At 31.6% G+C, this 22535-nt stretch overlaps 1 protein-coding gene across 1 annotated transcript in view; it reads left to right on the top strand.

Annotated features, from left to right (window-relative positions):
* The window catches only part of LOC129912615 (uncharacterized), a 39610-nt gene extending 19239 nt beyond the window's left edge, over window positions 1-20371 (top strand). Inside the window, exons 5-13 of the mRNA XM_055990921.1 lie at window positions 117-284; window positions 3272-3438; window positions 3493-3693; window positions 3799-4236; window positions 6784-6995; window positions 7105-7345; window positions 8089-8251; window positions 18908-19010; window positions 20015-20371. Of these exons, the coding sequence (XP_055846896.1) occupies window positions 117-284; window positions 3272-3438; window positions 3493-3693; window positions 3799-4236; window positions 6784-6995; window positions 7105-7345; window positions 8089-8251; window positions 18908-19010; window positions 20015-20134 (1813 nt within the window). The 3' untranslated portion in view covers window positions 20135-20371. The remainder of the gene's footprint in view (window positions 1-116; window positions 285-3271; window positions 3439-3492; window positions 3694-3798; window positions 4237-6783; window positions 6996-7104; window positions 7346-8088; window positions 8252-18907; window positions 19011-20014) is intronic.
* The last annotated feature ends 2164 nt before the right edge of the window (window positions 20372-22535 follow it).

The raw sequence follows: 22535 nt of genomic DNA, 5'->3' as shown, positions 1-22535 counted from the left end.
TGTAAACGACTTTAAAGAATTTATCAATCAATATATTATTTAAAATGTGTGTCCTTGCTCCTCTATACTATCTCACATGGATTGGATATACTTTCAATTATTATTTTGGTGTAAAGCATGGTCATGTCGCGTACTCCCTCCTGGGGCTATCTGAAAAATGGAAAATTCGATGGAATGATAGGAGCACTTGTACGACGTCAGGCTGATATCGGTGGATCACCGATTTTCTTTCGGATAGAACGTGCCAAGGTGATTGATTACACAACAAGGACATGGATTGCCAGGTGAGACAGAGAGTGTCATTCAGCCACCACAATACACGACTAGATATATCTAACACCTTTACCATAGCCAACCAAACAAAATGCTATGTTTTGTGGTGGAAAGTGGGGTTTTAATTTGGCATATTGTTAGCTGTCAATCGAATGAAAAATGATGACACTGTTTTCTTGTTCGAGGAGGTGTGTGCGTTTAGATTGTCATTTTTCTTGGTTAACCACCAAGAAGATTGTTTATAGGCGGCGGGCTATCATGTTGATGTTATAGACAAACAAATGGACGGGGGTTTGGGCGTTTGCCACATTAATTGGGAATAAATCCTTCGACACAGATGGGATATAAATTTTCATTTTACAAGTTAAGTGCAGCTTAAGGTATATGTAAAAGGTAGATAGGTGAATTGGTGTATCTATAGAGATATTGAAAATATTGGTGAAGATTGATTGCGTGGGCAAACGTAAAATTAAATGAAAACTTTGTAAAGAGGGAAAATATGTCACCGAGAATACATTTACTTTGGCATGTTCTTGTTCAATGGAATGAAATATTACTTTTTAAGGGGTTTTGGGGGTGCAAGAGGCGTCAAATATTCTTACAGAAGGTAGAATTTGGGGTGCTTTAAAACTGGATTATTATATTGATTGATTTTTTTGTTGTTGTTTGGTTAAATATAATTTTAAAAATGGTTTTATATTTTTAGAGAAACCTACCAGGGTTATCCATCAAAATGGGATTCTTATAAAACTCCTAAAAATAGGCAGTAAAATTGAATACAAAAGTAGAATACTTTCTTATAAATTTTATTGTTTAGTGATTTTTTTAAGATTTTGTATTTGTTTTATGAGGTAATACTTTTTAGTTCTTGAAGTCCTTATTCATCATAACTTTTTTCTTGCATAAATATGCATCTTTAAACAGGTCTTAGGGTCATAGTTTTTGGTTCTTAAAGCCCAAATGCATCATGAAGACGTCTTAAGGTCTTTTTTTGGTTTTTGAAGTCCTTATTCATCATGAAGACGTTTTTCCTGTAGAAAGTCACATTTTAAAGAGGTCTTAAGGTCTTTTTTTTGGTTCTTGAAGTCCTTATTCATCATGAAGCATTTTTTGTTTCATAAATTCGCATCTTAAGAGAGGTCTTAAGGTCATACTTTTTAGTTCTTGAAGTTCTAAATCTTAATTTCGCATTTTAAAGAGGTATTAAGGTCTCTGTTTTTGGTTTTTGAAGTCCTTATTCATCGTGAAGACGTTTTTCCTGTACATAGTCACATTTTAAAGAGGTCTTAAGGTCTTTATTTTGGTTCTTGAAGTCCTTATTCATCATGAAGCATTTTTTGTTTCATAACTTCGCATCTTAAGAGAGGTCTTAAGGTCTCTTTTTTGGTTTCTGAAGTCCTAATTCATCATGAAGACTTTTTCTTCGATAAATTCACATCTTTAAAGAGGTCTTAAGGTCATCCTATTTGTTTCTTGATGTCCTACTTCATCATGAAGACTTTTTTTTGCATAATTTCGCATTTTAAAGAGGTCTTAAGGTCTCTTTTTTGGTTTTTGATGTCCTACTTCATCATAAAGACGTTTTTCCTGTACAAATTCGCATTTTTAAAGAGGTCTTAAGGTCATATATTTTGGTTCTTGATGTCCTAATTCATCATGAAGACTTTTTCTTCCATAAATTCACATCTTTAAAGAGGTCTTAAGGTCATCCTATTTGGTTCTTGATGTCCTACTTCATCATGAAGACTTTTTTTTTGCATAATTTCGCATTTTAAAGAGGTCTTAAGGTCTTTTTTTTTGGTTTTTGAAGTCCTAATTCATCATGAAGACGTTTTTCCTGTACAAATTCGCATTTTTAAAGAGGTCTTAAGGTCATATATTTTGGTTCTTGATGTCCTAATTCATCATGAAGATTTTTTTCTTCCATAAATTCACATCTTTAAAGTGGTCTTAAGGTCATCCTATTTGGTTCTTGATGTCCTACTTCATCATGAAGACTTTTTTTTTGCATAATTTCGCATTTTAAAGAGGTCTTAAGGCCTTTTTTTTTGTTTTTGAAGTCCTTTTTCATCATGAAGCATTTTTTGTTTTATAACTTCGCATCTTAAGAGAGGTTTTAAGGTTATACTTTAAGCTTCGTGAAGTCCTGTCTCGTCATAATTTTTTTTTTTCGTGAAGACTCTGGCTTACATGAGATAATTTTATTTCAAGAAGTCTCCTCTTTCTTTAAAGAGAAAATTGTATTTCAATAAAAAAAAGGACTCCAGGATTCAGAAGCGTTCGATGAGTTTAAATATCTTCTTGTTTCAAATTTTCGTCAAAATATTAGCTATTTTGCCAAACATTCCTCCATCGTTTTATTAAATTTTTTCCACCCCTTTTTTCCTTTGAAAACAAAACTAAGGGTTCAAAATCTACTTCCCTCCAAATCATTTTCCAAATCCATTTCCTGACAAAATTCAATCCTTGTGTACTCAAGTTGCCTCAACTTGCCCTTGACCTAATTAAAAACAAGCAAATCATTCTTTGAAACATTGCACTTCATTATGTGGCATTGAACCAGATAACCGAAAGACAAGATGTCACCATAGCACAATTGTCAAAATCCCACTTCTGATCTCTTTGAAAAATATTTTCTATATGTTCACAAGTTCTCCTCTATTTTGGATGTATTGCTTTTGTGGGTGGATTCTAAAGCTTCAAATTTTGGTATTTGCCAACCGAATTTAGGTTTGGGGCAAGGATTTGTGTTCATCACAGATGTGCTCTCCCAAAAGCTAAGTAGTGGTTGACCGAAAATAATTTCATGTTTGTCAACTTGGTTGGGGGCGGATTGGCAATGTCCCGGATGGCCAAACAAAACCCTAATGTTGCCCCAAATTAGTTATATTTTGGTGTTTAGTGTTTATTTAAATTAGGGTACGCAAAAGAGTGTTACCATTCATGGATCACTTGTTTGAAAGTTATTTTTTTTTTTTTTATTTTTTGTGAAACGCAGACCATGCTTCATATTCCGACATCCACGAACTATCCGAACGGACCAAACTGAGTTCCTTCAACCTTTTGCCAATGATGTTTGGATACTCGTGGCAGTTGTCGGAGCAGCAACTATAACTCTTTTGGGTGTTTTGACAATTGTAGAGCAGAAAATCATGCAAGAAGGTTGTAAGTAAATGCAAAAATGTTTCATATTGTAAATTCCCTTCTCATTTCTTATAGATTCTTCTGACAAATCGTCAGTATTCCAACAACAACAACAACAAAGCAAAATAAATGCAATCGATGTAAGAAACACTAAGAACCAACACAATCCCCTAAGGAAGAAAACTACAATGGAAGTAGATATTGAAGTAAGTCCTTTCACTCAAAAGGATACAATGCCCTTGGCACGACTTGGTTTCCTTAGAGATGCAGCTGCTTGTAAGTTTTCCATCGTCGCCATCGTCTTCATCATTCTCAGCAGAGTTGCCATAGAGACGAAGGCGAATGCACTCGAAAATCATAAATCAAAACTTTCAATTTAAGGGTTCGCAAATACCGAGGGAAGAAAAAGTGATGAGACTACTACCAACACCATCTCGAATTCCAACAAAAATGCAATAACTTTGAGAAAGGAAAGATTTAACATCAAAGCTGTTGGTGGAATTGGAATAGGAAGAAAAAAAGGACAAGTCCCGATGGATTATGGCCAAGGCGTTGCTTCTTCTGTCTTGGAGCAAAGTGAAATTGATTGTATTGATAATGGTGTCAGAGTTAGTGGTCCGATCAATGCTGTAGTTTCACTTAATAACCATGGCCATAGTGAAACTGGTGGTAGTTTGAAGATGGGGAAAAGTTTGAAGAAATATTTTAGTCTCTGGATGAAATACTTTTGCAAGACAGATGGAAATATTTCAAATAAAAAACGATGGGAGATAATGCTGGAGTCAATGCTCTTTTATATTGGATCAATTTGTCAGCAAGGTAGGAATTTGAACATTAATTTTTATTTTATTTTTGATTTTTATAAACGGGTGATGAAAGTTTGTCAATCGATGATATATTTTGTAGGTTTTATCAAAAAATTGAAAGATCCAATAAAATAGCGAAATTCAAAGTAAAAAAAAAAAAAAAATGTGAAGAATTTTTAGTATTCAATTTGCTTACCTATGAGGAAGAATTAAAAAAAAGCTCTCACGCTTATCACATTTCAATGTTTTGGATAAATGGAAGATTGAAACAAAATTTATAATCGTAAAAGAACAATTATTTTACAAAACAAAAAGTATTTCTTGAAATTGGATACTTTTTAAATATCTATTATTACAAAATAATTTTTTGGTGATTTAAAAATATTGAACAAAATATATAATACGTTTTGAAAAAACACCTAACAAAAACCTACATGGGGGAAAGACCACCCTATCAACTTCTGTTGATAATAAAACCATTTATATCTTAAATTTTGGAATCTTTTTGCAATTATCACAAACGTATGCTATATTTTCATCGGTTCCCAACTTTTGTTACAAAAAAATAAAAAGTTAAGACTTATAAATATTTCATTTAAGGGGGGAAATCCCTCTGGAATTTTGTATTTTTGCCTTATTTTTTTTTTCCCTAATAAATTCATTTATCAACCGAAGGAACTATTTTCAGTGGTCTAAGCCTTAAATGAAGCCTCATAAGTTCCAGGGCATTGCACGGCGCAAACTCGATGCTTCAACTTTAAAGAGCTGAAAAGCCGCCATTTTGTTTTTTCTACTTGAAAAAAAAAAAAAAAATGTATCAATACTTCATAATGTCAATAATATCATATACTTTTCCAAATTTCAATAAATGCTTTCGGTTTTCCAAAAAAAATTATTGAAAAAGCTGTCGTCCAGAGGAATTTCCCCCCTTAACAAAAGTACAAGTTTCTTTTCACACAAAACATGACAATTTGATGAAAAATCACAAAATTTACTCAATTTAATTGTTTTTCATAAAACATAGTATAAAAACCGTCCTGCCACCATAGGCGGTCTTGCCCCCACTTCCCCTATACATAAAAACTACATTTATCTGTATACAAAAACTATAAAGCCATTTTTTTAAAGTCGTTTTTTGAACAATTTTTGATTTCCAAAAGCATTTTTGAGCTCAAAAAAGAGATTTTTTAAAAATTGATATCACCAGTGTTTTTCTAAACACTTTTTGGTTTTAAAATTACAGAAATATAAGAATTTTGAAAGAACAAATTTTTGTAATTTCTGACTCTTCTTCAAACCGAATTTGAGAGAATTTTTTGTTTTCAAATCTTAAGAGCACATGCATGCCTGAAAAAATTTAATGTCTTAATTTTTTTTTGTTTTTTGAAAAATGTTTCGATGATTTTTTTTTTGAATTTGTGCTTAATAGCAAACAAACTTAAAATAATATTTTTTTTATAGATGAAATAAATTCTTAAAATTTAGTCATATCAAAAAGGTTCACTGTGGTGTATATATTTTATTTTTAAATGATTCAATTGATTTTAACTAAAATTTTTATATGAAAAATTAAAAATAAGTAGCATTTTCACACATTGTTCGTTTTTTAATGATTTGTATTGGTTCCTAAAATTTATAAAAAAAAACTTTTTTTTCTAGAATTTTACTTTATAAAAGATACTAGCCTATGCCAAATACAAAATCATGCGCATGATTAAATCCTATATTTCCAAAGTTTGAGATTTTTTGCAGACTTTTAAAAATTCCAAAAAAATAAAAGACTATCTACTCAAAAATGTCTTTAAAAATTAGTTGTTTTTCAAAAATTTGTATTTCAAAATACAGGGCCTTTGAAAAAAATCCGAATTAGACCCCTAATTTTTTTTAATATCTTTCTAATGGTGTAACTCAAATTGCTGTGCAAAATTTTGCGTACCTGTAATTAGTCTTTTGTCGAAGGTATATAACTGCAAAAAAACCTCCATAACTTGGTTTTGAAATTTTTTTTAAATTTTGTCAATACTTTTTGAAGTGAAAACTTCTTTAGTATCGTAGTGATTTGAAACAAAATGAAACGAAAACGCGACACGACTTCAACATGTTATAACTTTTTTGTTTTAATAAATAGTTGAATGAAATTTGTACTGTAGATAGGTAATTAAATAAATTATAATTGTACAAAATTTCAATTAATTTCATATTCAAAAAAAAAAAATTCAATTCTTTACGACTTACCGTTTAAAAATGTTTTGTATTTCCACAACACTTTTATGATTTTGTTTCTTCTTTAAAAAATAAATTTTTGTTTACTAAAGTCCCGATTGTGATCTAATAGAGTTTTCATAAAATAGAACTAAGAACCACTAGCTGAGAAGATACAAGACATACTAATAAGCCCTTTTTGTTTAACTTAAAAATAGATGCAACAAACTTGAAAACTAATTTCACTTCAATTCCTTTAAAATACAATTCCTTTAAAATCCATTTAATATAAAAAAACACAACACTTTGTGTTATCTTCTCAAAAAACTCATTTAAAACCTTAATATCTTTTTGCCAGGATTATCACTTTCCACGAATCTACTCTCGTGTCGCTGTGTAATCATTACCAGTCTTCTCTTCTCCTACTGCATCTACCAATTCTATTCGGCTAGCATAGTTGGAACACAACTGATGGAAAAACCAAAAACCATAAAGACCCTACGCGATTTGGTTCATAGTTCACTGGAAATTGGAATTGAAGATATCGTCTACAACCGTGATTTTTTCTTAGTAAGTATATAAGAATCTTCTTCATTTACCTCCACGAATCTCTTTAATACCGCGAATATAAAATGGATATGCAAAAATGTTAAAAAAAAACCATCTTGTTTTGGCTTAGCACACAAAAGATCCAGATGCCATTCAATTGTACGCTTCTGTATCACTACCTCCAGACCAGAACTCATCAGCAGCATCAGACAACGGCAGCCAGACATCAGCGGAACAGCAGCAGCAGCGGAAAAAAATCGACCCCATCACCGCTACTGCTAGTAATCACAGAAAAAGAGTACAATCAAAAACTAGCGAAGCATCCAACTGGCATGATCCCGAGTATGGCGTGGCAAAAATTAAACAAGGAGGTGAGCAAGCATACTGACAGCAACACACAAAAAAAAACCAACACACTCTCACTCAGTCAAAAACAGAAAAAAAAAAAAATAATAATCAAGCGAACATGCATCCTTAATCAAAACTGCAAATCCCCAAAATGAGCTTACAACGTTATGCAATATTCCAAGTCTTTTGCTGAAACATGCATTTTCATTCTCATTTTCATTTGGAACATCAGAAATCCTTTTAATGTACTTTTGTACTTCGGTTCAGTTCATAGACGGATAAGCCGATTGCATTACCGACAGAAACAGCATCATCACAGCACAGAGCGATGTGTGTGAGTACTGTGTGAGTCCTTTCCCTCTGACAGTGTGTTGGTCGGTTCGGTGGTAAATCTGAAAACTGAAAGGCATTCGGTTGAAATGAACTGAATATATTATCCGTTTGAAAATTATAAAAATAATAATATTTTCTATTACTACGAACTCGAAAGCTTTATGAAGGCGAACAAATCTCTAGAAAAGGGATTTGGGGAGTTGTTCCAACCCCATCTCCTTCAATCATAATCAGGATAAGGGTAAAGGTATTATTAGAAAAGGTACCTTTAAAGCTTTTTTGTGGCTAAACCACCATAGTACACTTTTGCAGTTGCATGATGCTAAAATACACCGCAACCAACCGTAAAGAATAAACTTTTAATACCACATTTTAATGAGCGTATTATTATTTTGGTCCTTTTTTTTTTGTATTTTTGTTCGTTTTGCCAAAGGATTTGCTTTTCATGTGGATGTGGCCACAGCATATAAAATAATCTCGGATACCTTTAAGGAAAAGGAAATTTGCGATTTGTCGGAAATTCAACTATTTCCACCACAGAAGATGGTCAATATTGTGCAGAAGGGATCACCGTTGAAGAAAATCATAACTTATGGGTAAGTTATATTCTGAGAAAATTTATTTAAAAACACTTTTCGAGGAATAGAAATTAAAATATATTAAAAAAAAATTTTGTACCACCCTAACCATTTAGTGGTATGAGAAATAGATAGTGGCAGATTCTCAGACCTACCCGATATATACAAAAAAATTCATAAAAATCGTTCTAAAAACATATAACAAAATTTGGCTCGACCACCCTAACAATTTAGAGGTATGAAAAATAGATGTTGGCTGATTCTCAGACCTATCCGATATGTGTACAAAAATTCAAATAAATCGGTCCATACGTTTCGGAGGACTTTGATAACAAACACTGCGACACGAGATTTTTATATATTAGAAGATTAAAAAAAAATCAATGCTTGAAAACTTAATATTGAAAAAATTTCAAAGTTTTTTGAAACTATTCTTTTTAAAGTTCGGAGATTAATAATTAAATTGACTTATTGAAAATGGTTAGATCAAAAAGCGTAGACCGCTTTGTTCAAACTTTATAAAATACACGCAACAAAAATGTCCTCTACGCTTTTTTATCTAACCATTTCCAATAAGTCAATTAAATTATTTTATAGTTTTTAGTGCGTGATAAAAGCGTATTTTTAGTTTTTTTAAACTATATATTTTGTTTTTTTACTTTTTAGTCTTACTTTTCGAGGAATAGAAATTAAAGAGAAAAGTGAATGTATTTAAATTTTACTGGAATTATTTTCTCACCTAGAAGTATTGGAGTTTCTGGGAAAATAATATCTACACAAGATTTTTTTTTCAGCTTGCAGTTCCTTAAGATTTGTTTTCCAAAAACTAATCATTTTAAAGCTATGAGCTTGAAATATACCTACAAGAATATTAATCACTTTTTCATTAAATTAAGCTACGGAAGAAGGTTTTGTTTTTCTTCGAAATCTATTAGAACGAAATGCTTTTAATTTATCTGAAAAAGCAATGACTGTCAAGTCTCTTCTTCATGAAGTCATGTGTTTTGTGTTTCAACTTATCAAAATTTAAAAAAATGGTATAAGAAAAATTACTTAAAAGGCGGTTTTGTTTAGAATTTCAAAGAGTCAAAAGAGCAAAGAGTTTTTAAGACTTCAGGCCAAACATTTTAGAAGAGAATAAAACCTTGTACATAAAGGTTTTAAGCATTGGTTTAATTAATAAGCAAAGGGTTATGAAATTTTTTTGATTTTGTTTATTTCTTGAAAGAATTATGAAATGCTTAAAAAAACTTTAGAGGATTTTAAAATGGGTGGATTTTGTATATGTAAAAAAAAAAAATTATTTATTCTGGTAAAAAAAATTATTTATTCTAGAAGAGGTAATGTTCAGCATTTAATTCAGAGATCATGTCAAAACTTGCTATATCAGGTGCATCAACGACTTTAAAACATCAAAAGAGGTTGGCTTTTGGACTTCTCGAAACACGTTTTAAAACATACAGACCATAACATTTATTTTCCAAGGTTCAATCGGACTCAACTACTGATTTTTGAGGTCCCTGATTATTTGGTGTAGAAAACTCTGAAATAGACTCTGGCAACAAAAGCTAATTTTTTTAGAAAAAAAAAAAAAAAAAAAAAAAAAATAGAAATATTGTCATTACCAGGGTTGTAATACTCAAAGAAAAAAGCATTTGAAATTAAAAAGAAAAATGTTATTTAAAACAAAAATTTTTTGCATTAAAAATCATTATTGCAAATAAAAATATTTCTGCATCGAAAAAAAAATTCAATGCAAAATCTGAGAATTAAATACATATTTATTTTAATATTCTTTGAATTAAAATTTGGCTAACGGATGGCCTTTCCTCTTTTTTTGGAAAATTGACATTGTAGCAGGATGCTTTCGTCGGTTGAGATGTCGTGGGGTCTTTCCGAAATAAAACTCTGACACCACAAGATAATTTAAAATAGTAGCTTTATTGAACAATCGAGGATGAATAAAATAACAAATTTTGGAACTACTTCTATTGAAAGAATATTATCATGGTGTTCCTACCCTTTGCTATTATGCGGTTGGTGTTCCGCAGTTATTACAGAAGGCGTAGGGAAACACTGTAATAATACTTTCAGAAAAGAAGCTAAGGATAAGAAGCGGTAAGTGTTACCTCTGTAGTATCTTGACTCTTTCCTGGTCAAATCGAAAGTGATTTAATTCTAGTTTCGGCTCTCCTTTTATAGCCAGAAAACAATCAAAAAATATTAAATAATTAGGAGGCTTTGAATTTTAGAAAATAAAAATAAATAATTATAAAAAATTAAAATTATAGTCAAAGGCGACATTGATTTTAAACTTATATAAAAATAAAATATAAAAATAATAATAGGCAAAGGCTGTACTGCATGCTAACAACAATAATGTGTTGTTACAATATAGTTTTTAGTTTAGTTTAGTTTTTAGATCTTTTGTATTTCGTCAAAGGGTGAATCATTTTTTAAATGTATTGTATTGACAAATATTGCATATAATTTTTAAAGATAAAACGCACTAAAATTTTCCCCAAAAAAAAAAGTCTTGGCAAAAATAAAAAAAAATATACATAATTTTTTTTCTTCTGATCAAGTAATCAAAAACCTTAATTTGCAATAAAAATCTTCTAAAAATATATTTTGAACTACAAGAGCTAGTCGTTCCAACATGGTATTGCTGGGCATATCTTAAAATCTGGGGTGAATGTTTCCAAAATTAAAATTTTTTGCTATTTTAGATTTTTACTTTTATATGCGTATTAGAATATTGAATACTAGCTGACCCGTCGGACTTCGTTCCACCTTTTCTGCTATTTACTTCCAATTTTCGAGTGTGAAAATCTTTGAAAAAAAAAAAAAAAAAAAAAAAAAAAAAAATCGGGGCATAACATCAAATATAGGTCTTTATTAAATAAAAGAATGTGCTTTTTGAGATGTATTGATCGCATTGTCACGATTGATGTCTTCAGGCTTAAAGCATCAATTCCTGCATTTAGAATATTAAATAGTATGAATTTTTACCTATTCATATGAGTTGAAAATTTACCGTTTTTAACTCCTTGAAAACGATATAAAGCAGCAATTAAAAGCTACCAGACTTAAATTTGCTGTAGCAACTTCTAAAAATCTAAAGGCTATAAACTCGACTGTATTTCGCTTTTATGTTTGTTATCTCAGAAACTTTCGAATTTCCCATTTCAATTAAGTCCAATTCTAATTAATATAATTATTATATCTTGAAAATGTTATTTCCACAAATAATAAAACTTTTCTATAGAGCTGATGAAATGCGGAGTCAAAATGAATTTTTTTGTTTTTTTTTGTTTAAGATTTCGTTTCATATGTAGATTGTGTAGGTGGCTTGCTCTTTCTTATGTTCATTTTAACTCCACTTTAAAAATATTTTTTCCCTTTAACAGATTTTGGCTTTCTTCAATTTTTTATGAGCGGAGAGTTAACAAAATCGAAAATAACAAAAACCGGGTGCACTACTCGTTGAGGAATTGCACTAACTAAGACGAAACTTGAAATTTAAATGCTGCGGCGAACCATTTAATTTTTATGAAAATAAATTTTGGTAGATTATCAGATCTACTTGATATGCACAGATGCACACAAAATCGTTCTAAAAATTTTGTTAAAAAATGTTGCTTGGACCACCCTAACCATTTAGTGGTATGAAAATATATGTTAGCCGACTCTTAGACTTACCGGATATGCACAAAAAAATACCATAAAAATCGTTCCAAAAATATATTAAAAAAAAAAATGTTGTACCACCCTAACCATTTAGTGGTATGAGAAATAGATAGTAGCCGATTCTCAGACCTACCCGATATATACAAAAAATTTCATAAAAATCGTTCTTAAAACATAAAAAAATTTGGCTTGACCACCCTAACAATTTAGAGGTATGAAAAATAGATGTTGGCCGATTCTCAGACCTATCCGATATGTGTACAAAATTTCATATAAATCGGTCCATGCGTTTCGGAGGAGTTTGATAACAAACACTGCGACACGAGATTTTTATACTATATTAGATTAAAAAAAAATCAATGCTTGATAACTTAATATTGAAAAAATTTCAAAGTTTTTTGAAACTATTCTTTTTTTAAGTTCGGAGATTAATAATTAAATTGACTTATTGGAAATGGTAAGATCAAAAAGCATAGACCGCTTTGTTCAAACTTTATGAAATACACGCAACAAAAATGTCCTCTACGCTTTTTTATCTAACCATTTCCAATAAGTCAATTAAGTTATTTTATAGTTTTTAGTGCGTGATAAAAGCGTATTTATAGTTCATTAAACTATATATTTTGTTTTTTACTTTTTAGTCTTATCATGATTGAAAGTAAGTTAAATTTGACCTGGGTTGTATTAGCCCCCAAAGCCCCTCCCCATGGGTCCGGACCACTTAAATATTGTGTAGTCATCTGAACTACACTATGTGTACAAAGTTTCAGTTCGAGACAATAATTGGAAGTAGGCCAAAATTGATTTAAGGTGTTTCAACCCCTCAAATACCCCTCCATAGGGTCCGGACTGCCAAAATATTGTGTTGTCATCCAAACTACATATATGTATGTACAAAGTTTCAAATCTATATGATTATTCTGTGCTTCATTCAGAAAAATTATCATTTTGAACCAGAAAAAAAAACATTCTTCACGAAGAATTTAAGTACGTACCTTACTTTGGCGGACACTTTGTGGCGGAATCAAAAAAAAATTATCTCTAAATAATTAAATGCTTATTTGTTGCGCAAACCAAAAATTTATAGCTCGCATAGTTTTTGAATTATTGAATTTTCCGCTAAAATAAGTCTGAAGTTAGCGGACAAAACCTGAAATGATTGAAATTAATGAGTTTAGTTGACCTCCAAATTTGTAGCTTTTTAAATGCTTTTCAATAACATTAACTTGGTTTTTGTAGCTTGAACAGTTTTTTTGTTATTCAAAATTCCGCTAAAATAAGATTGAAGTTAGCGGACGAAAGTAAGAAAAATAATATTTTTTTGATGCCCAAAATTGTAGCTAATTAAATGCTAATTTGTTGCGCAAAAATAAATAAACTGGGCTTCACCCAGTCATTTTTTATTGCAACTTAAAGTTTCAGAAGTGCACTTCCGGTTTGACGAGTCAGTGGAGACTTTTTTAAAAATTCACTTTTTTAAGTTTTTTCTTTTTCCATTAATTATAGCTTTTGAATACATTATTTTTGATACAAACCCCAATTTTGTAGCTCAAACCGTTTTTGAGCTCAAAAGTAACCTTTCAAAATCCAAAAAAATGCGAAATTAAAAAAAAATTTTTTGCACAAATTTGAAGTAGCTAACCTAGATTAAGACGAAATCCAAAAATCTCGATTTTGTAGCTCGTTTAGTTTTTTTGTTATTCAATATTCCGCTTAAATAAGACTCAATTTCATATGTAACGGTCAAAATTTTGAAAAAAGTTGAATTTTTTAATTTTTTTCTTTTCTAGAAATTGTAGCTTTGCAAAAAAAAAATTGTTGCGCAAAAATTTATTTTGTAGCTCCTCTCAGTCATTTTCTATTGCAATTTGAAGTTTAAAAAGTGCACCTCCTGTTCGCTGTACCAATGCACGAAATTTTTGAATTTCGCATTTTTTTGGATTTTGAAAGGTTACTTTTGAGCTATGTTTTTAAAACAAAATCTTGAATATTACAAAAACCAAGTTAATGTAATTGAAAAGCATTTAAAAAGCTACAAATTTGGAGGTCAACTAAACTCATTAATTTCAATCATTTCAGATTTTGTCCGCTAACTTCAGACTTAATTTAGCGGAAAATTCAATAATTCAAAAACTATGCGAGCTATAAATTTTTGGTTTGCGCAAAAACTTAGCATTTAATTAGCTACAATTAATGAGATAAATTTTTTTTGATTCCGCCACAAAGTGTCCGCCAAAGTAAGATACGTAATTTAAGTGTAATTCAAAAGACTCACTATCTCAAGTTTCCAGGTACTTCAATGTAAATTGATCTAATCATTTTCAAATCAAGCTTCCAAACATGAGGTTTATCTCACTTATTGCATTTTTGTACCAAACGACCTATTCATCTTTATCTATTTTTCTGCACGCAGAAATGTAGACGGAAATGGTATTTTCTAACTGTTAAATTTTCCAAGAAACTTACAAAAATTCGAGTCTTAAATAAAAACTAATACAAATGAATTTCGACAGATTTTGAAGTTTTCATTCACTGTTTGAAACCTTTTAACTGCATGTAATCATCTTACAACTATAAAAGCCAGTAACAATAACTTTCACTTAACTTTCTGTCCAGAGACAATTACATAATTATTATGTAACTCAAAATTTCCTACAAAAACATGCACATCTTTTGTCGACCAAATCAAACTGTCGTACCTTGACATCCTTTCTCATTCCAAAGTCTTGTTCTATAACTCCCACAAAATAATATTTAGGACAATTTATTATAAATTTACTGTTTTACTGTCCACTGTTGAGTACATTAATGGAAATATGAAATTTATTACAAAAGCATTCAAATGCACAATTTAACTATAGTACGAGAGGGTGTGAGTTCTATGCTAAACTGCAATTTCATAATGCTGGCAAATTCAACCAAAAACCAACCAACCGACACCGACAAACGATTTTGGAAAATTTAATCTCCAGCAACGACACGACGACGATGCGATGTTTGAAACAATTCGAGTGTGCACAAAATTGTGTCTGTCGCACTCTCGTAGTTATGTTCGTTGTTCGGTGATGATGTTCTTGTTTTCTAGTTTTCGAGTTTTCTCCTCAGTTCTCTTGTAGTTTTGAAGAGGCGAACGAATAACTAGAAATGAATAAAATTAAATGATGTGACATTAGGAAACTCACCATCATCATAGTCACTGCAAACTAAACCCAGACCAGGTTTTGCAATGATTTTGAATTAAAATGTATATTAAGACCCTTGTCAGCACTTTATGAATAAAAGCACTCTACTATACCAACTATACACTACAACACTGCTGACTGACATCTGCTGCTGTTTCTGTATAGAAATATATTCAGCACAGACTTTAGGTCGGAAAACGGAACAGAATTTGTCTAGAAATTCAATGTGAGTAAAAGATATGACTGGGTGCGCTGGTGTTAGGTCACTGTGGCGTATGTGGAATATTTTTTTTTCTTTTTTATTTTTCTATTTGAATTATTATGTTCCATTTTTACATATATCCATAAAAGTTGTCCCTTTAGTTTTTAGAGGGGGGTTGCATATTTTGAGAGAAGAGTGTTTTGTGAGGGAGATGAAGAGAGAGAGAGGTGTTGCAATGAAAATTTGTATGGCAATAATATGGAAAATTCGAAAAGAGGAAACTTCATTACATAATTTGAGTGCAGAAAGTTGGTCTTTTCCTGTGGGTTATAACAAAAGAACACGAAATGCTGGTGTGCTGTGTTGACTACTGTATGGATCAAAACCTTTAGATTTAATGACTATTATGTAATCTAACTAACGGCATTTATCCATTTTGTGTGGGGACTTTGATGGAAGAAAATTTTTGTATATGGACTATAGACATAACGTTTATATGCTTTTAATTCTATTTTCTAAGGTTTTTGGTTGACGAAGTTTTCACTTGTCTAAGACTCACTTATTTTATTTGTGAATTTTTTTTTTAAAAGGAAAGAGAAACACTTGAGTGCATAGGTGTAAAAGTGTAAAACTATTTTTCTACTTAAAGGTATACTTTTTGATTCTATTGTTTAGTATTTCCAAATTGTAATCAAAATCATCAGGGTACAAATTTTTAATACTTCAAAAAAATTGTACATGAGTTACACGTTATAATCAAAATTGGTAGGTATTTAAAAACAAGAAATGTAATGTTGTAAAGATGAAAAAAAAGTCTTCATGTTTTGAGGCCATTCAAGGATAGATACAATTTTTCGTATCTTTTATTGTACGGGCTTATAGTCACGTAATCAGATTTATACCGAAACATTTTATAATCGACAAGGACAATATCTGGTGAATAAAGGGGTTGGAAGGCATGGAAATTTTATTCTAGGGTTCAATTGAAACCAAAGTAAGGGCATGTTTTTGACACAAATCTTCCTCCATTGATGCAGTCGTTTCCATGTCTTTGAATTTTTTAACCCTTCTGTTTTTTGCCTTTTAAGTCAAAATCACTTCACTAATTTTAAATTTTTAAACCAGCTCCAGCAACCACTTTTATTTGAAGCAGTTTTGCCACGTGTTCGCAGTTGCGCTTCAACTACAAAATTCCTGCAAATGACACTTTTTCGGCACAAAACTTTACAACTTTGTTAGAAAAAAAGTAGGTACTCATGCCTTTTGTACTTTTTGAAGTGAAAATTTCTTTAGTATCGTAGTGATTTGACACATGATGAAACGCAAAAGCGACATTAAAAATCAATTGACTATAACTTTTTTGTTGTTGTTTTTAAAAAATTCTTACTTTTTTGTAGGCTTAGTAGAAATATTATTGAATTATTATAAATGATAAAATAATGAGCTTTCAGATGGTATACAATTTTTATAGGTTGTCATTGAAAAAAAATGGATTTAATGGTGTTAGAAGTGAAAATAGATTGATTTTTTTTTTGCTTTTCTTGATGAAAACAAAAATTCTAGTTTTTTTTGTAGATGTGGGACAGACATGATTGAAAAACATATTTAAAGCTTAAATAAATAACCTTTCATGGGATATAAAATTTATTATAGGTTGTCATATTAAAAAAGCCGATTTAAAGGTGATGAAAGAAAAAGGATAGAAAATTGAGTTTTTAAGGTTTCACTTTTACCACGTGTGATTGCACACATAATTTTTTTTTGTTATACATAACTGGATAAAGCAATTTTAGACCGATGTTTTTTTGCAATCATCGCGAAGTATTCCCGCTTCTGAAATGAATTATTATAAACGTCACTCATGTCGAAATATTCCCCCATTATCATCTCAAAAAACCGTTTTTCTGGAGAGATCAATTCGAGTTTTAAGCTTACATCAAAGTAATTGACCAATTGTTGATGACTATAAGTCTGGCATTGACTGAGTTTTTTTTTTATCTGTATACTGTCTTGAAGCTGTCTTGTCTGATCTAGTTTGACGATATGCAATGTCTTTTAAAATGTATGACTCTTAATTTAGCAAAAATGATACTTATGAATTTTCGAAAACCATCAAATGATCAGATTTTCAAAAAAAGTACAGCTCGATACACTTTTTTTAGCTTTTTTTTTAGTTTACCTTTCTAACTAAGTTTTTACCAAAAGAGTCAAAAATGCCCTCAACATTTTTGACTTTTTTCAAAAGCGCAGCGCCGTGAAATTGAACCGATTTTCAAAAAAAAAAAAAAAAAAAAATTGCTCAGATCACTTCGTCTTGAACGGTACTTGTCATATACCGATTTTAGTAAAATTGAAATATCTCAAAAACGGCTCCAACGATTTTGTTTAAAAAATTCAAGTAGTAGTTTTAAGCTAAGTTCTATCTTCTAATGAAAAAATTTTTGTTTGAAAATTAACGGTACCTGCCATAGAACCGTTTTTTTTTTTTCAAATTCGATTATCTCCGAAACTGCTTATTTGATTTCAACTAAACTTTTTGTGAAGAAGCATTTATATAATTTAAATATGAACCAAGAATTAAATTTCCAAAAAAATTATTTTTGGATTTTTAAAAAAATTTTGAAATTTTTTTTTTGTAAAATCAAATTTTCGAAAACGGGACACTGAATTTTTTTGAAATTTTGTTGTAAGATGTTGATTAGTAATTTCTACAAAATGGCATACCAATTTTATTTTAAAACTTTTTTCCCAAAAAATTATTTAAAAAAAATAAGTTTTAACGATTTTGAAAATTTATTTTCTAAAAATGCATCTTAATATATTAATCAAAACTGCATACTTACTTTGGAGGGCAATTAGATTTCAGATTTTATTTTTTTTTTAAACGATATTTATTTTTTCCAAATTTCTATATAAAAAGTCTTAAAAATTTAAGGCAACTTTAACTCTAAGAGCAAGTTCGTGCGACCCAGTCGTGCATTTTATTTTACTTAGAGCAAAGTTTCGGTCAAGAAAGTCAAAACTGCACTAAAGGACTGTCTCATGAGATATTGATTTCTGTCAAAGCAGTACAAAAATGTATCCAGATCTTTTTTTCCCCCAAATCTCCAGTTTTCAGGAACGTTTTCCAAAAACCATAAGTAAATTGTGGCAAGGTTTTAATTGAATAACTGCTAATTTTGTACGTTTTGACTAAACTGCTACCCATAATTTTAATTTAACCATAAAATTAAGAAAATAGTTTCACATTTTACAAGCAAGTTTATGCGCCACCTGTGAATATGTCTTCGATTTATTTTATAATTAAAAGTTTTGACATTTATAATATGCATTTGAAAAGTTCCTTCAGTTCTTAAAAATCTACCTATAGGTATGCCAAAATTTTCTCACTGTTTGAATACTAATGAAACCATTTAAATCGACTCAATAAATTAACTTTCTCTACCAAACTGAAACGTCCAGAAATTCAGGTAACTTATAGTCACACACACATATAAAAGAGTAATTACACAAGAACGCAGTCTGGCCAAAACGAAAAGTCCATAGATTTCACACATGAGATTCTCACATGTTCCCCCCTTTTTTTCGATTATTTTACAGGCTACGACGAAGCACAGAGGCCGGACTAATGGATTACCAGAGAAAAGTCTGGCACTCGCCAAAACCGCGGTGCGTGAAGCAGATCCAAACTGATGATTTGAGGGTAAGTAGTTTTCTCTGCATGTGACCCGAAGAGCTAAAGTTTTCGAGTGGGGACACTGTTAATGGATTTTCTCGGTTCATAGCCTTCACACCATCCAGATCCAGCACCAAGCAGAAAATGACGACAATACTGATACGAAAACGTAACGACGAACGACGAACAAACGACAAGGACAACGACGAACGACGAAACAAACAGAGAGTAAAACGATAAATTTGTTTCTCGAGTTATTCCATGAACTCCTCATTTCTGCTGTGCAAAGTGCAGTTAATCCATTTATTTCGAGAATATGTTGCCATGTTGGTATTTTTTTGCAGAAATTGATGTAAGCTCCAAGCTCCAAGGATACGATACACAATAATACACCAAGCAAGCAAGCAAGCAAGAGTATTTGCGAGACTGCAACGTGGCAGATTGTTTTATTGTATGCCATTGTGGCATCTTATACATCCTGCAAAAGCAACTGACGTTGACCTTTGCCGCCTGACAAGTAGCATGCTTGGTGAAAAATGAGTACCATCAATGCGGGATTGCGGGGCGACCTTTTTGGCCCCCTCTCTCGCATCCTTAAAACGTATATCAAAGAATAGCAAAATAACGGTGTACCCAGGTAGAGATGAGGTATCCTGCCGAATAATATTATTTTTTTTTTGTCTTAGTGGTGGTGTTGTTGTTAGTGAGAAGGATCTCTTAAAATGTTCCTTTATCCGTTGGAAATGAGTTTTTAGCCATTTGTGCTCTTTTGCATGATATTGTGGTCTCGTCGTTGCCATTTGCAAAGGTGAAAACAAGAATCCTCCAAACAAGGACTAACCACAGGGGGAGTAAAGTTTTTTTTATTTTTCAAAACACAAACAACCACATTCTCGTTTTTCATTTTGGGTTTTGAGTACGACTGAGAGTTTTCGTGCATCAGGAATTCTAGCACCTCACTCTTCATTTTTACCTTATAAATGTGTTTATTTTTTTTTCTTCGTCCTTTCTTTTTTTTTTTTATTATCCAGGTTGATATGCAGACATTCACATCAGCAGTTTTCGTACTTATCTTTGGATTTGCAGCTAGCATAGTTGTCCTGGCTCTGGAGATGGTTCATAATAATTTATGGCAACAATTTGCTACATAAGCAGCAGCAGTAGAATCAGGAGCAGCAGCGGCAACAGCAGAATAATATGGAGCAGGAGCAAGGAGTTTTTTTTTTGGTTTGGATTGGTGACAATGACGCGGTATGACGGTAGACGTTTGTGGTGGCGTTGCATTTTGTTTGGTTGGATACCTTTTTGGCTTCAAAAAATTTGTTTAAAAAGAAAACTGCAGTTGACATCATTGAAATGTTTTCGGTTGCGGTGATTTATGTTTTTGATTGAGTTGGTTTGTTTTCTTAACAAAAAAAACAAAAACAAAACAAGCAAACAAAATAAATTCCCGAAGGAGTATTATTTCATAATTTATTCAGGATTAAAAAAGAGAAACGAAAACCTTGACTCAATTTTCTGCATATCTTGAGTCTTTAAATTAATATTGAAGTCCTAGTTGATTAAAATGTTCATTCACAGTAGATTTACAATATAATTGCAACCTTTCCACAATTTTAATTTCACTTACAAATTAGTTTAAAATTGCATTTAAAATAAAATAATAATCAGAAAAATTCATATTTTTGTATTTTAATGGAAAAAATAATACGCATACGCCACAGTGACCATTTTAGTTAAAAAATTCGTTAACATGAAATCAGTTGACCTTTGTAGGGAATATGATAGGATGCGGATGTTCAAATATTGTCTATGTATTCTCTTATTTCCATGTATCAGATGGTGTCCAAGAGTCACCGCCATAGTTCGAATGAAAGTAAAATTTTTAAAATCAGTTTAGGTTTGGTAGGTATACCTATAAAAAGAGACAACTTCTACAAATTTTTGCAACAACTTCGTCATAACAAACATCATTGCTTTCAATTAAGATGACTAACCCTTGGTGGCGGTTTCAATCAATTGTGGATTCTCTTGGGATCATCTGGTGTTAAACTTCTTCACAGTATTTCCTTGTGATGACAATATACAAACATACCTACAAGTTTATAAGAAAATTCGATAAGAACCTGAAAAGTCCAATTTTGTGACTTAATTGCTTAATATAATAAAACGGCGAACGCGAATTTTGTGGTACAAACTACGCGGCCCACAAAAACCGAAGGGGCATATATTATATACTGAACGATTAGAAATTTGCTCTAGGAGTGCAGAATCTAATTTTTTTAATGTTTTTTTTATAACCGAAATAGGTAAATTCAATAAATTAAAATTCTATATTTTAGTAAAAAAAAAAACAAAACAAAACAAAAACAACTGGATTATCTGTTGGAAAATTTCCAATCGACTGGAATGAAGTGTCATTCAAGAAACATTCAGCGAAAATCAAAAAAACATTAAGGTGGTTTCACATTTTTGCGTTGTTTTAAGATCGCATGTTAACTATTTAGATATTGTTGAGCTACGTTTTAACTAAGCTCAACTACGTAAAAAAAGTATCGAATAAGAAAATGCAAAGTGTAATCGCCTTAAGACATTGTGTTTGCACCTTGCATTTTGCGATTCAATTCAACCTGTTTCATGTTCCATTCGTTCAAATTCCATCATTCAATCATTCAACCTCCACCAAATTCACTCAAATTTGTCATTCACACTTCATTTTTTTTTTCACGCTTGCAGAGGTTTAAATTTTCGGAAGGGAGAGGGCGTTATTTATCGCACTACCTGTTGGAATGATATTTGTGGTAAGGGAAACTTCCAGCGAATGTCATTTCTAGGCTGGTGAAGATGTAAACAAACTAGAACTAGAAAGGCCAGCAACGCCCATATTCGACGAACCAAATTTTTGCATGATCAAGAATTAAGGCAAAAAATACTACAATGTCCCAAAGGTAGTAAAAATTTTTGGTCATTTGTAAAAAATATTCGCAACACTACCTCGTCGTCGGTTCCAACGCTCGTCTTCAATGACACTCCATTTGTTAGCTCTGTTGACAAAGCTAACCTACTTGCGAGGCAGTTCGCTGCCAACTCAACACTGCCTGATAGTGTTATGACTCCGCCAGTACTTGAGCGCGTAAACGGATTTATGGTACAAATCTTCTTTCGCACTCGTACAGTAGCAAGAGTTCTTAAAGATCTTGACATACACAAATCCGCTGGCCCGGATAGTATCCCCCCCATCGTTCTGAAGAGGTGTTCTTCCACGCTGGCAAAACCACTGCGTAAGCTTTTCCATCTGTCCTACTCTACAGGTCTCTTTCCGAGTGGATGGAGAACAGCATTTGTCCAGCCTATCCCTAAAAAAGGCGAATCTTCCTCACCCTCAAACTACCGACCGATCGCACTTACGTCCCTTCTTTCCAAGGTCATGGAAACGTTGATTAACTTTCAACTTAAGAAATATCTTGAGGAACGGAAGCTTCTTAATGACCGGCAGTACGGCTTTCGTAGCAACAGGTCCACTGGTGATCTGATAGTTTATCTCACCGAGCA

Source organism: Episyrphus balteatus, chromosome 2 (genome assembly GCF_945859705.1).
Source record: "Episyrphus balteatus chromosome 2, idEpiBalt1.1, whole genome shotgun sequence".
Lineage (NCBI taxonomy): Eukaryota > Metazoa > Arthropoda > Insecta > Diptera > Syrphidae > Episyrphus > Episyrphus balteatus.
This window is presented reverse-complemented; position numbering and strand designations above follow the sequence as displayed.